This window comes from Mastacembelus armatus, chromosome 7, assembly GCF_900324485.2.
Source record: "Mastacembelus armatus chromosome 7, fMasArm1.2, whole genome shotgun sequence".
NCBI classification, from domain to species: Eukaryota; Metazoa; Chordata; class Actinopteri; order Synbranchiformes; family Mastacembelidae; genus Mastacembelus; species Mastacembelus armatus.
This window is the reverse complement of record NC_046639.1, coordinates 4,855,811-4,871,506: the sequence shown is the minus strand read 5'-3', so window position 1 is coordinate 4,871,506 and position 15,696 is coordinate 4,855,811. Positions and strand designations below refer to the sequence as shown.

General features: G+C 41.6%; 1 protein-coding gene across 2 annotated transcripts in view; it reads left to right on the top strand.

The window, feature by feature from the left end:
• The window catches only part of LOC113145276 (protein bicaudal D homolog 2-like), a 39,226-nt gene continuing 23,530 nt past the window's right edge, over positions 1-15,696 (top strand). For both annotated transcript variants that reach the window (XM_026331796.1, XM_026331795.1), the window contains exon 1: positions 1-552. In XM_026331796.1, the coding sequence (XP_026187581.1) occupies positions 313-552 (240 nt within the window). In that variant the 5' untranslated portion in view covers positions 1-312. The remainder of the gene's footprint in view (positions 553-15,696) is intronic.

The following is a 15,696-nucleotide window of genomic DNA, read 5'->3' as shown; positions in this document are numbered from 1 at the left end:
TGTGGCAGTTGGTACTGCTGCTCCGGCGTTGTCCCTCCGACAAGCCGGGGGAGAAGCGAAAGAAACGCAGGATCTTGGCGATGGAGCATTGATAAGAGACAACCCGAGCTCCCCCGTCGGAGAAAACTGAACAGAGTCATCTACATGACCAAAGAAACAAGAAGGACAAGCAAAACAATCATGCAATTTAAATGCAGACGGATTTGAGCAGCGGCTTCTTCTTCAAGGTTACACCGCTTGAAGACGCCCCAACACCCCCTCGGTTTTGTTGATCAGCTGGCGTACGTTGGTTGATCGGCACCGATACCGACCATGTCCGTGGAAGAACAGAGCTGCCCCGACACTATGCTGCTGCTGCAGGCCGGACCGGAGTGGATGCGGACCGAGATAGAGCGTCTCTCCCGGGAGCTGGGCGAGACCACGAACGAGAAGATCCAGGCGGCGCAGTACGGACTGGCGGTGCTGGAGGAGAAGCAGCAGCTCAAACAGCAGTACGACGACATGGAGATCGAGTACGAGTCCACCCGACAGGAGCTCGATCAGCTGAAAGAGGTAGGCTTTGTGTAGGAAATACCAGAATATATGTCTTATAACCACACCGGGTAGAATTCATGGGCTGCTCACATAAACCCTAAAAGCTCAATGCTTACATTCATACTGGGGCGTTTACCGATGGTGACAGTAGATACTGGATTGCCCTTGACCTTGTCCTTGTGCTATTACTCACATCACTGTCATACTCTACATAGGGCCTTAATTTGCTCTGATACTTGGGGAGAAGTCAACCATAAAATACCTGTATGATCTTACAAGGTCAGAGCCGCAGGATGGGGAATGGACGTTTCCTCTGTCACTCTACAGCCCACCCCCTCTTTACTCACGGTGTCCCCCGTTACACTGTCACCTTTATTTACTTATTTATGCAGTTCATGGCCCCTTCTTCAACAAACTCCTGTCTGACTCCAAGGACTAGGCCTGGTGTTTCTCCATGTCCCAATTCTGCAAGGGCTTAATCACTAGTGAATCTGCCAACTGTTCATATATGTGCACATTTTTCACAGTGATATTTGTTCTTTAAGTTTTGCGTTGGGTTGTAAAAGCGACTTGAATCATTAACCTGCAGCCTGTGTTTGTTTTTAATATCTGCTTTTTTAATCTGTTGAGATCACTTTGAAAACAAGGACTCTGAGTTGTTTGATTGACAGATATCTCGTCAAAGTGACTCTCAGCTCTTCTGTCAACAAGAGTTACTAGTTAAGTTAAAAGGGGAGGGAGTAGGTTTGAATTTTGAACCTTCCCGCTCAGCAGAGAGAGGGATGAGCAGCTTGCAGAGGAAACCGGACGAGTTACGACCTTTTGGGAATGGAAAGAATGTTGAGAGTGACAGTTCAAGCTGGGCTAGAGAGTCCGACAAAGGATGTGTCTGTACAGTTGCCAGACTTATTCCCTACTGTTGTGTCGCATTGTGTCCAATTTTCCTGACTAGAACAACAGTTTGTCACTGTTTTATAATTTGCAAAATGAGAAGTATGAGTGTTTGGCAGGCATTCCCACCAGCTGCACACTCTGACTCTTTCTGCACCTACAAGAAGTAATGGGAAAAAAACGGATTCCTGCTTTGAAACAGGCTTGGTCATGGTTGCTCACATCCTCCTTTGAGATATGGGTTCTTCCTGTGTCCTCTTATGAGGCCAGGAAACCAAGAGCTGACCAAGCTGACATCCCACTAAACTCCTTTTGTGCTTTTCAGTAGAGAGACATAGAGTGAGGTTTTGAGCTGCGTCCCCATCTTCTCCAAGTCTTTCTCTGGCCCCCTTGCTAGTGGTTTCTATTGCAAAAAAGGAGGAGGTCTCAGGACTGTCTTAACTCCTGCTTAGTTTCCCATGCATTTCTTTGGCAAGGAAGCCCAGTTCTGCCTCAGAGGAATAACAGCAAAAAGCTCTGAATAGAAGAAACAGACTGGAAAAGGTCTAAAAGAGTAACCATGGTAGCAAACAGAAGTGACTAAAAAGAAGCGGGGACATTTTTTTTTAATTGCTTAGTTGAAGCATTGTTTAAAAAGAAGCTCTTATCAGACTGGTCTTTCTTGTCTTATAATGAAACACAAACATCCATCTGTGTGGGCAGTAAACTCAGACATTCTTTGTTTTGCCTTGAGGTTGTGCTGTGCTGGTTGTAGATCACTGATCAGATGTTAGCTATGACCCTTTAACCTGCTCCCTAACCCCCTGCAACCCAACAGTATGAAGGGTAGACCTGATGCTGTCACAAGAGAAACACAAATGCACTCTCCTGACATCACCTTCTCTTTATTGTTCCAGTCAACATAAGATAAGCACAACACAAGATACTGTCACAACGGGCTGAAGTTAAATCTTATGTCTGTGGCTAGTTCCCATGTGGAAACCAAATTTCTAATTGAAGAGATCATTGTGAAAAGACAAATGTGGGCTTAATGAGCCTCAGAACCCTCTTTTGTTGCTCTGATTTGTGGTACCATAGGGAGTAGGCAGGTCAGACTGACTGGAGGGGCTTTGTCTGCAGCTGCCGTTAAAGCTGTTATGTGTTTGGTCAGGTACAACTGCCATATAGTCTTTAAGTACATGGCTGCTGTTTACTCTGATGGTGGCAATGTTTGGATGTCCCTTCTCTTTTCAAGGACAGAGACAGACGGGAATAGATTGTCTGGGAGATTTACAGAGTAGATCAACACAGGCTTCTTTACAATGACCCTAAACCTCTCTTCTTCTGTGGCATGCACAAACAGCACAAAAGAAAATAGCCCAGACCTCTCTGTATTCATAATGCTTTTAAATGCCAAGATACCACACTTTTGTGTCCATTTGGACAGAAGAAGTCAGTCAGAAAGGATCAAGACAGTCGGTGAACCTCCGCCACCATGAAAACAGTCCTTACCTTCTCTGCTATGGTCAGCTACTAATATTGAAGCACAAACACATCCCCACATACATGTTACTGTTTAGGCAGAAAGATGGAGGAATTCTGTGCACTGCTGTTGCTTAGTAACCTCCCAGTCCTGTGCCATAAATGTGAACAGCCGTTCTGCTTTCTCAGCAGGTGTTGCTTTGGGTATGGGTTCCTGCTGAAGGATGCTAGCTAGAATAGTGTACAAATACAAATGCTACTTGCCTGGAAGTAACCATGCATTGGTTAATAGCATTCATAGGATTTATAGTTTATTATAGAATAATCAGTTCCCCTGCTTTTCCCATTTCTTATTTTTTCATTATTGCCTTGTGCAGTGATAACTGGCCTATACGGACACACTGTTTAGTATATGTTGATTTCTACTTACCTGTAATTATCCTCTTTCACTTCACTGTAAATAAGGTAAAGCCCTAGTTAATTGTATAGGGTGATGTAGACTAGCCTGACAGAGATTATATTTGTCCACAGAAAAATTGTATTGTTAAAATGTTGCATAAAGCAATGTATAATCAGACATGTGATCAGGTGTTCAAACAGTGTTCTGATAAAGGAACCCCTGAACAAGAGACTGCACAGTATAGTTTGAGTTGCAGGGTAATGACATTATACAGTGCTGCAGCAGTGTAGCATAAGGTGGGGTTCCATCTGCTGCTTTTCATATTCTTAAATGAAGCTACTCAGAGATACTCAGAGATGAGGTCTTGTGCCACATCTCCAACAGTTAAGGCATCAGTGCCTTCTCCTGTATGGAGAAGCATAGAGGTTTTCTGTATATATGCTGGGCTTGATGTTTGGCCCTTCCAAATATGTCTGTGTAATAACTTAAAGTATTGTAATGAGATAGAACACAGCCACAAGGATGTCATCATTTTCCCAAAGGATACAGACCCAGAGAGCATTCTTAGCCCTTGCTTTTCATTTTTAATTTTCCAATACTTGTACTTTTATTTTCAGATTGCAGACACTGAAACAATAGAAATGCTTACATCCTTATTGTACTCGGGCAAAGGCAGAGACCACACTGAAGTCGTATGTAGGCCGTGTTCCTCCCCTGCAACTCTCCTGTTGATGTGTGATCGACTTGCTGAGCTTTTGTGTGTTTGAGCTCACTGGGGTTAACTGGTGTTGTTTGTCACAGATGAAGAGAGGGTTAAATGCCAGCAGAACACAGTGTATGACAGAGGAGAGATTGAGAGAGGTGTCCCATTGTGGCTACATTTGAAAGGATTGGTCACTTTTGTCCCTTTTTAAAATGGCAGATCACCAAAGGATATACCCCAGTTCTTAAACAAAGAACTCTAAGCCCTTTCTGTGGTGTTAAATGGGTTGGATGCTGATTGGACGTCAAAAGAAAATACAAGGACATTAAACCCATCTGGTCCCTTATATGAGGTGTCATAAATAAAGTCAGGCTCATATTACTGGATTGCCAAACTGGGCCACATTGCACCAACAGCTGCCGATCTGTCACTCTCATGATCTTTCTTTTCTTCCCTTTTCACTTCAGCTATTTTTGTATCTTGTCTGAAATACTCAGTTCTTCCTGATAGTTCATTACGGACATCTCATGTAATTGTCTTAATTCACTGGACTTTCAATCTGTGCTTAATTATGATTTTTCTTCAGTTTGTTACCTGACATATGCTAAGCCTTTCATTATGTGGGGTATTCAGATGGGGCTTTTTATCCACAATGTCTTTTGCCCAGTGGCAAGACTGCAGTTAAGGGGTAATCTTTTCTAAATGACACTAAATAAAGTCCCAAATCCCCTACCCTCTGGCCATAAGAGGATGAATCCCAGCCGCTATGCACAGGGCTTACAGAGGTCTGGGAGTCTGCCAAGTCCAGCCAGGCTCCACAGCCTCCATAGCCAGGAACAGATATGTGTTTTTTGGGATAAAGTTGCACACAGGCAGTCAAGTGAACTGGTCTGTTCTGCCTTGCCTGGCCCAGTAGCCACTGGAGTAGGTCAAGTCTAACAAGCTGTGGCAACTGTAGCAGTCTCCTATGTTAATTTCTTCCTCAGTAAGAGTATGAAAATTATTATAAACATCAACCACACAATCAATTTGCAAATACATCTCCTGAGTCTATTTTTATAAGTGTCCAGACAGACTGTTTTTTCCACAAGGTCCACTCACATACACTAATGTAGCCTCCTGTGTCACAGAAGGAAGACCATATGGTATTGTAAAGTGATGAAAGAATCATTCCGCCTACTTTTGGGTAAAAATGGCCTGCTACTAATCTGTAATACTTTTAAGAGCTTTTGTCCTGAACTCTGATAAACAAAATACAACCAGCACCCATCCGCAGTTAGAGGTCATGTTTGCTCCGGAGCATTAGTGGATGACTGTTTGAGTGTTCTAGAGATGTCAGAGAGAGAGAATCGTTCACCATGTATGAGTAGGGAGTGGTTTAACATGTAACGTGTATTCAGTACTCGTGATGTATAGCATTTGATTGGATGTTTACATGAGTGAGGTTTATGTGTAGTTTCTCCCCTAGCCTGTCAAAGGTTGTTGTTCCCTACTGACCGAAGAGCACTATATTGTGACTGTGCATCGTCAGGTCACACCCCACAGACGCTGGCTACAGTCACTATAAGTAAAGTTGCTTGTTACTCCAAATAACATATGACCAGAAAAGAAGAGAGTGATTTTGAAGTTCTTCTTGTACATGATTCAAAATATTAGAAAGCTTCTATAAAGTCCAGAGTGTGTGTAAAAAAGACTATATGGCAGCCCAGCAGGGTCATGACTACCACAATAATCCAATTGCTTAAGACTAGGGCCAGATCAGGCATGAGACAAAGCTAAAAAGAGACGATGAGGTCATAGTAATGTCTGTATACTTCCAACAGTAAAACAAGGTTCACTCAGGCCATAGGCCAGTCTCCAGTTTCCCTCCTGTTTCAGCTCATAACTATAAACTATTATACATCTGTCAACAAAGAAGCCATTGTGGATGCACGTGACTGAGCTAGATGTGTGTTTGTGTGACGAAAAAAACACAATGGCTACTTGTTCATTTACTCCACCATGTCCCTTTGCCTTTATTGTGTATTTTCATTGTGTCCCTTTCCTTCCCTTGTTGTGATTTAACCAGCTGTTTGACCCTATCCAAACCCAATATTTTACATTTTTTACCACGAACATCGTGATTTTGTTATATTATTTTTATAAGAAGTTGATTGCATTTATTTGTGGAGGCCACGGTCTGTACTGGGAAAAACACTGGCCTGTTTGTTAGGTTAGGTTTGCTCCATATTACCCATACCTTACTGCTTATGCTTCTTACAGTTATCTGAGACAGTTATCTGAGCTCTATTTTGTCAGCTTAAGCGGTTCAAAGGTTGAATCATATTTATTCATCTTGAGACTCAGTTGTTTTACATAAAAAGATGAATCAGCCAGGCATGTGGGTACAGTAAGTTTGTGTTGAAACCTGCCTCCCACATCATTCCTTTAATAGAGTTTGTAGACTATGTCTGTAGGCTATCCTTTTGAATCTCTTATTAAATCTATTTAAATAGTTTGTTCAGTGGGGAAGATGTCTATTTTATTTTTCTTAAGTAACCTTTTAAATGTTATATTTAAGAATCTAGCTTATTCAAGTTATATTATTGTATAATTTTGCTTCTGACTGGGACTGTGCTGCAACTGCACAGGCCCTACAGGCCAAAATAAAAATGCAGAGAAAATATTATTCGTACTAACAGTCAATGAATATTCAGTGAAATAAATTGTGCACTGTGTTTTGCGTGCACAGTTAACTGAAGGTGAGCTTGTTCTTGCACTGCTGCAGGTCATAGAATTTGAGGGGTTGCAGAAGACAGTGTAACATGGGTGGCAGGCTGAAGTTTAACACAAGTCAGCACATCCTCAATATAAAACATGTCATCGTCCCATAGTGCTCATTTATGTGTTTTGATAACAAATCTTGGCTTATGGCCGCCCCCTCTATCCATAAGGGCTCTGGGAGTCTAAGCAGTGCTCTCTACTTCATCAAATCTTTTTTCGTCCTTGTATTGAAATGTAGTTAGAGCTCACCTCCCTGCCCCCCCGTCCTGCATCCTGTTTACTTGTGAGCAGCTTGGCTTTATATAGAGGATACGGAATCACATGAAAAATGGCTCTGTATCAGTCCAGATGTCATTTAGTGGTATCAGAGGAAATGACCACATAAGTTCATCAGTCTTTTCTGTTAGCTATTTTTAACAAGGAACAGGTCTCCACAATAGAGATTTTTTTTTTTTGTTTTTTTTTTGGATGAAAATAATCTTGCCTTGACTAGTGTGTTAATATCAGGACTCCTCCATCATGCTGAATTTTCTTTCACTGTGTTTTGGGCACTGCCATGACAACAAAGGCAGGAACTGACATTCAGTAGGCTTGTAAAGTCACAGAACTAACTTTTCTTTTGTATGTTGCACCTCCAAAGATGTCTATCATTAGTGTTTCTTGGGGTGGACAGAATTACTGTTAACACCTATATAATAAGCAATCAGAAACATGTTTGTTTATATCATTTTAATGACTTGGTGAAATCAGATATCCAGTTTTTCCCATATTTTGCTCGCTTTCCTGGGGTTTGATCTTAGGAATATTTCCCTTTGAGTTGAGGTGAATATATAAAGATTCGAAGGGTGTGACTTGGCCCACCCATATCCTCTAACCTAAGATTGGTTTTATCATGCAGGTTCTTCTATGCAGTTTGACTCTGGGCATTTTCTGGTTTGGCGCAGTAAATGAAGAGATCAGGGGAGAGATATAAACAGAAGACTGTGTTCTCTGTGTACACGAGTACACACCCCTCTGGTTCCTCTGAAATTCTACATTATCAGTCTGCTGAGCTCAGCTGTCCCCTGACTGGCAGAGTAATGTGCCATCTCAATCTCAGCTACATTAATTAAACCAGAGGGCAGATTCTGAAAAGCATCTCTCGTTTTAATGGGCCACCTCTTCAAATATTAGCAAACCCAAATTTAAAAGGTTTTCCACTCGCCTTGAGGGTCCTTTTTAACCACAGTGCAGTCAGAATATTAGTATCTACATTTTCTCCACACTCTCCTCCACTCCCCACCACCACACCCATCCTTCTCCTGCACCTACCCCAGGCTCCTTTTATAAATAGGCTAGTGGGTCTGGGTCTGCCCATGGAGCCCATGCTTTGACCCCTCAGGCGCAGAAAAACACGGGAGACAGAGAGGAACTGGGAATATAAAATGAGCGGAGATAAGAAGACAGAGTTGTCAAGCAGGGGGCTGACTGTACAGCAATAACAACATTGGAGATTGGGCTTGGATTGAGCAAGGAGAGGAGGGGCTTTAATTGGATGTGCTCCAGTCTCTCAGGGGCCCTCGAGAAATGGGGATAGTAGAAAGAGAGGGATTTTGTGAGAGGGGCACTGGGCAATGCATGGGTTTCCTGTGGGAACCTTCTCGATTTCTTTTTAGATATTAGAAAAATAGTGGTTTCTCCATTAGTCGGCTTGATGAGTTTAAAGTGCTGAAAAGGAAAAGCAACAGTTTTGTACAAACATAGTTCAATAAATATGTACATTGCCTCTGAAAGAGTTGTTGGCTGTTTTCATTTGTTCAGCATTCACCTAAGGGCATTGTGTTTTGGCTCCTCTTTCATCTTTCCATTATTTTTACATGAATACTCTGCTGGTAGAGAGAGCTTTAGATATTGTAGTTTTGACCAAGCATTGTCTGAGCATAGAATCAAAGATCTTAATCTTAATGCAAACTAAAAGAGAGTAATTAGGTCACTGTATTCCCATACTGTTTTTATTTATATGGTCAGTACTTTATTTGCACAAAGATGAGGTCTATTTTATATAAAAGTGTTAAGGCAACCTATCCCCCACCTCATTCTTTACTGCGTCATATAGAAGGCACACCACCCTGGTCCCAGCTGCTCTGCCATTTAATGCAGTAGCAACAAGAGGCCGTTCAGCTGTTGTAATTATATGTATAGCGTCCACAGGGAGCAGTGTCTTTTGGGAAATTCACACTAGGGACTGGGTGTGAGTCCCTGCTTGTTTACTATGATATAAGCTCAGAGCAAGAAGTAAAAGCTTCAAAGCAAGTTCAAACCTGCAAACAAATCAAACTGGAGAGGAATGGGACACGGGTAAAGACTGTTGCCACAGAAATGAGGGAGGGGAGCAAGCTGTGCTAGGCTGAGCTCTGAAACAGCCATCTGTGTCAGTGGCACCCCCTTTCCCAGCCTTTGCTGACCGCCTCTCACTCTGTCACTGTAATTGGCATAGTAACTATAACGACGGCTGTTCCCCTGGGGTGCTGGCGCGTGGACCTGGGAGATTTCATCCAGAATGTCAGGCAGAAAGGGGAACCAACCAGCTGACTACAGGCAGGGCAGATGAGGCTGACTTTGCATTGCAAATGATTGAGACTGTGAATGCACAGAACTGGAGCTGGTATGGAACACTGCAGTGATAGGAACAGTGATAATGAAGCCTGATTCCAGCCCAGACTGCTGCTGTGTATAGACCTATTAAATCCCTGCTCTCCCTTGAGACACCAGCTGAACAATACACCCCATGAGCAGCCAGGGATAAACAGCTGCTTTGTGATATGAATTGACTGCTAAGGTTAAAGCGCTACAATTTTTAAGATGTCAAAATCAGGAACCCAAGTTGAGACAAACCTTCTCAGGAAACAATTCACCCCACCGATATCTCCTTTTTCTTTGAATGTTGATAGTGGAACATGGTTTGTTCTCAGACTTAGCTTGTATTAGCTCATCAGTGTTATAAAAGTAATCATTTCTCATCTATATCATCAAATCTGGAACATGTAAAGGTGCCTTTAGCTTATAGAATTCACACGAAGGCTAAACAAACAGCTCAGACTCTTTAGTTTGCTGCCAGGGGCATAGTGACTGTTGTACCCTGTAATAATAACACAGGTGCCTGTCCATGAACACCCACACTTTAGAGTCTTCAGGCTGACACAGACACTGTAATAGCAGTGGGGCTCTTGGCTTTTGCAGGTGTTTCACCTTCTATAGGAGCTATATTTTATCGGAGCTCCTGACTATGTAGGTGTCTGATGACTACAGATAGCAGCATGTTGGAGCATGAGCTCTCATCTGACCAACTTCACACGGAATCGCTAATGCTGACTTCAGATTAGTGGCCTATGTAAAATTAGAATAAAATATGAAAAGGAGTTTTCCCCAACTAGTTCTGATGAAGTGATTAATCACTGGAGCTCGATGCAGCAATATATGTAGACAACCTCTGTAGTGAGGCACATAAAGGGCTTCATGAATCTGATTAGTACCGTGCTCACATGCACAGATCCATGTACATGTGTGCATTAATTGCATGTGTCTACCTTCCCCCAGTGGTTTCTTCCCCTCTGGTGTTCTATCTTTCTCTGTCCTGGCCTGCAGCTCAGGCACAGTGTTGTGCTTGTTTCAGGTGCTTCACATCCCACAAGTCCCATGTCGAAATTATAATGTTCAGTTTACTTGAGGCTAAATCTTTTTTTTTTTTTTTTCAAGGAAATCAGTGTCTCATAAACTCACTTGTAAGTCTGTTTCTTTAACCCTTGTTTTCTTCAAACTCTACAGACTATTCCTTGCCTTTGGCATGTGGTGCATCGCCAGTATATGTTGAAAACATTAGTTGCATACAATGTTGGTGGAAACCCTTATAAGGCTTTCAATACTCTCCTCTTCCTCCTTTATCTTGGAAGGGCGAGCAAGCCTCGGCATGGCTAAAATGTTGGTATGGTTGACTGCAGGCCACACAGGGAAATTTGGAAATGTGATGTGTGCGTATTTGTGTTGAGTGTGTGAAATTCTCCGTGGTCTGTCCAACGGCTCTGTGCTATGCAGTGAATCAATGTGGCTCAGTGCCAGGCAGCAAATCTGCCTCCCCTTTCTCTCTTTGGTTTCTCTCCTTCTTTCTCCTTGTGTTTGGCACATATAATGCCACTCATATGCTCATAGCTTCTCCTACATTTTTTTTTAGAATTACTCCTCTTATAATTTTGCTTTTTGTATGTAGAAAATTGCTAATGTGGTCAAAAACTGTCAGGAGAGCAAGAAGAGGAAAATTTAAACCAGTGAAGAATGAATCCTAATGTGAAGGGATGAAAGTGAATATCCGTCTTTTCCATTTTCATTCCACCCCCTCTGAAACTCTGTTACTCATTATACTGAATGTCATTGGTTTTAACATAACATGAGCTAATCAGCAACAGTACTCTCAGTAAACTGAGTTAACTAAAACAAGCACACACTGTCATGTGAGATGGTCAGCACTCCTCACACAACCTTGGTATACAGCCTGTTGACGCAGGAATAAAACAGTGAGCTATTATGTCCTATAGGAGAGTGTAGTGAGGTTGTTCAGTGCAATACTGGTTTAGTCTGCAATGCCAAGTCATTTGTATGTGTTGCAGGAAGCCCCTGATTCACCAGATGCCTTTTAGCCTCATGTCCCAAGAGATGTGTATTTTGAAGAGTGAACTGCTAAACATCGAAGCAGAATAGACCTTAAATCGGTTGCTTTCAAAGTCACAGGCTGCACAGTGGCCTTTGAATGGCAAGAGAGAGACAGGCAGGAAGAAGGAGAGAGACAGCAAATTGTTTATCATTGTTAACTGCCGCTCCACGTGAGTTTTGATTCACGAGGCAGGAGAAACCGCTCAGTGTGTTGTTTTTTTTTTTTAAATTTTATTTCTGCTCCTCCTCTCTTCCTCTGCATTCGCCTACACTGACAGCCCTAACACTGACCAGCCTTCAGTTTTGCTGAAACACTGGTTTGGCATCCAGGCTCAACCCCAACACCCTCACTATCTCTCTGAGTAACTAAACCAACCAAAGTTATATTGTTCAGCATTCATCACAAGCTGTCTTCGTCACCACACAAGTATGCTGCAGAAGAGACTAAAAATCTCAGCCAAACATCAGCCCCCTTGGGTCCACAAGTCGGCATTGTCATATCGCATTTCTGCATCTGCAGGGTGTGTCATCTGGTATTGCAAAGAGGGCATTTCCTGTTGTGTCCTGTCTTCTCGCATCCTTTAGTGAGATGATCAAATCAGTGTTTGGATAAGGAGAGCTATTATACTTTTCTGTCCTTTCAGTTTTAGATGTTAGATTTTCTGCAGCGTATGTAATATTCTTAATGGATGGATCATTTTATTAGATCAATCTTTTGCTTTTCAGATTCACTGCTTAGAATTTTTTGCACTCAGGTTTGCGTCTTCATATATTCTGTATTTCCTTAAGGTCACATTAGCCAATAACAAATTCTATAATCACTGGATCCCTGAGACTTACTCCAAAGTAGAGTATAAGGTCAGTTTCTTCACTATCCCATAGGCACGATGATTATTAGAATGGAAAGTACTTTTTTTTTTTTTTTTTTTTTCTTCAATTTGGCTCGGGAACAAAAAAGCAGTCTGTCTCCTCTCTCTCTCTTAACATGTTTTCATGCCTCCATTTCTGTCTACCTGTCCTTGTTTGTGCAACAGAGCCAGACAGTGAGAGCAAAGGGCACTGACAATGATATGATTGTAGGTAGACCAGAAATGCAAGAATCAGACCCAAAATCCAGAGTGTTTTGATAGGCCTCTACCTTGTTTGGCCCAAGGCAGAGGTTTTCAAAAGGATTCACTCATATTGATTGAATAGATGTTAGTTCTCAGTGAATTGAGGCTTGAATGTATTGGTTTTATTCTCTGCTCCAGAGGATCTGCAGTAACTCTACTCTACTGTGTCTCGAGAGATACTCTGTCTCGAGTATCTCTCGAGACACCTGCTCACTATTCTTACTTCTTGCCACAGAAGCACTCTTCTCCACCAAAGAAACTAAAACTGAAAAAAGGATTCTAGATTCAGGTTCTTCAGCTGCTCTGAGCCTCTGAGACCAGCAGTATTGATCTTTTTGTTACCTGTCAGGGGCCCAAAGCCCATCTCCCTTGTGTTCTTGACTCACCAGATTAAAGAAGCATGTGCAGGAAGATTGTGAGCTGGGAAATCCAGAGTGAACTCTTACAATCCAGGATTTCACATACCCACTATATTACAGGTCACTATATTACAGGTATCACACAGCTGGTAGGTGTGATTTGAGCCCTGATTTGGTTCACCTTCCAATGAGTGGACTTTGTTCGATTAGATGACAATGGAGCGATTACACCATTTTCTAATGTTGTTTGACCATAAACACACAACCCAAGACTTTACTGTTAAACATGCTGTCATAGCAACCTTTGTTTTGTAGAATGATAAACTACCAATGGCTTGAGTTTAACTCCGGGTGTAAAATAAACCTCACTACCAGAGAAACCAGTGTTGTGATATAGGCATTACCTAGGAGGAAAAATGCAAACATAGCAATATGCTCTTCCCTTTGAATTAGTCTACATTCATGCACTCACGCCCTTGTCTTTATTTGTACCTTTGTACATATGCTAGTCTTATGACTTGAGCAGTCAGATCCTGCTGTTTGGTGTGAGCAACATATGGGGAAGTATTAAGATACTTCTGATGAATAAGGGGAAAAAACTTAAGATCAGAGGTGACTTTTCTAAAGTTAGCAACTCCCCAGTCACATGATGCTTTTGATCACAGTAATAATGTACTATGATCTGAGTGCAGCACCCTATAGCATAAAGACAACCCAGCGGGCGTCTCAATTCAACCCCATGTGTATGCACTCATCTGGAATCAGACTCTGGCTCTGTAGAGGGATAAATTGCTTGCATTTTTTACTGTAGCATCATAATGTTAACCATAGTTATTAAGCAGGGTATCCAGTCCAGCCTCCAAGCTCATGAGTAAAGAGCTGCCTTTGATTAGCTTTACAAGAGATTAATAATCCATGCTCATATGTCTAATGCAAAAAAGCAGCATATGGCAAGCTAAAGATAAATTCTAAGTTGGGTAGGAAGCTCCCTGTGAGATTATAGGCTTGGTCGCGTGTGTCCCCAATTTACCCTCCTTTACACATAGCTTAAACTGACGCTTGGAGAGCACAGATTAAAGGACCTGTGTCAGTGGGCTTTGGCTGGGAGCTCTATATTTTAAAAAGACAGGCATTTTAGATTGCATTGATTGGAGTCCCTTCGATATCCACCATTCACCAAGATTATAATGATGAGATTCCCCTGAATTTTGATTGGGTTAATCCTGTCTTCTATAATGACTTTCTAATGAAACACAGCCTCCTGCTGATTGATGGTGTGATTTCTGAGGGGGAAGGAGGTGGTGGGAAAATATGAGGAGAGATATTTAACTGACACACTTATCTAGACTTACAGGGTTATAGTTTGACACGCTGGCCACTGATAAACAGCAATGCCAGCTTTGGTTAATGTATTACTAAAGCACATCCTACTGTCTAAAGCACCATGATAATGAGCTGTTCTTTCAAGATAATATATTGTGTGTTCATGTTGTGTTCTGAGCAGTTCAGTAATAAGTGCAACAACAAGCTGTAACTAATGGTTGTGTTTTATTATAAAATAATCTGCATATTAGGATTAGAAATAGAATTCCTTTTATTGTCTTTGTAAATAATACAATGAAATATCAAGGCACAACATGAAGGATACGTCTCTTAAAAATCGATTATATTTTTTTAATCATTTCTTGTTTTGTCCATAAAATAACACAGATTGCTTGTTTTGTCAGGCCAGTAGACCAAACCCTAAAGATATTCAGTTCACTGTCACATAAGACAAAGAAATGCAACAAATCCTGATCCTTGAAGCTGAAACAAGGCAACATTTGGCATTTTCCTTAAAGGTGACTTTAATTTTGATTGGATCAATTATGAAAATAGCTTGGGATTGATTTTTCTCACTTGGCTAAGCTCCACTCTAGCATTTTAATTCAGTCTGCATTTGGTCCAACTTGATGAAAATGTTGGAAATAATCAGTTCTGGAAAAGTAAAAATAGTGTCAAATCTTTCAGTACTTTAGCACATTGTAGTTGTTTCTAAAGTGGTTTGTCCATACCAAGTCTACACATAGAAAAATGTTACTGTGAAAGAAAACACAATTTTAAATTATTCTAAATGAAGTACATTTTGACTTATGGTCATAGTCTCCCTGCTTGGACCATCATCTTTCCTGAAATGACAGGGAGATCCGATCCACCATGCATGAGTCATGATGTCACGCACTTCTGTAACCCATTAAACTAGTTTGAGTCCTGCAAGTAGGTCAGTTTGACTAACACAAATTTCCAGATTTTCCTTTCTCTAAAGGAATTACTGGGATTAATACGATACACCGTCACACAGAGAAAATCCAGTCACGTGCAGATATATGGGGGTGAGCATGGTGCAACTGCAAACAAGGTCAGACTCAGTGCCTCAGGTGATTGCAGATTACTGGCTGTGCCTGGGCTGTGAGGCGAGATGGGAATCAGAATTTCCATCAGATCACTGGTGGCCACAGAACTGAAAATGAAATCTGTAATCAGTGGGATGTTTATTTTGAAAAGGAAGAAGGTAGACTAACCTAGATTCTGCTGTAGTGAAGATTTCTCTCTCCCTCTTTTTCTTTGTGGCCTTAATCTCTCAGTCCTTATTTAATCTTCATAAACGTCCTCACCTTCAGGCAATAAATAAAAAACAATATCTGGTGACCTTCCCCTGATCTGATGGGATCTGCCAGGTTATTAAGAACACTAGAATACAGGCTTCCCCAGACACTGGTTCACTTGCTTTACTTTTCCTGCTTGTTTTTT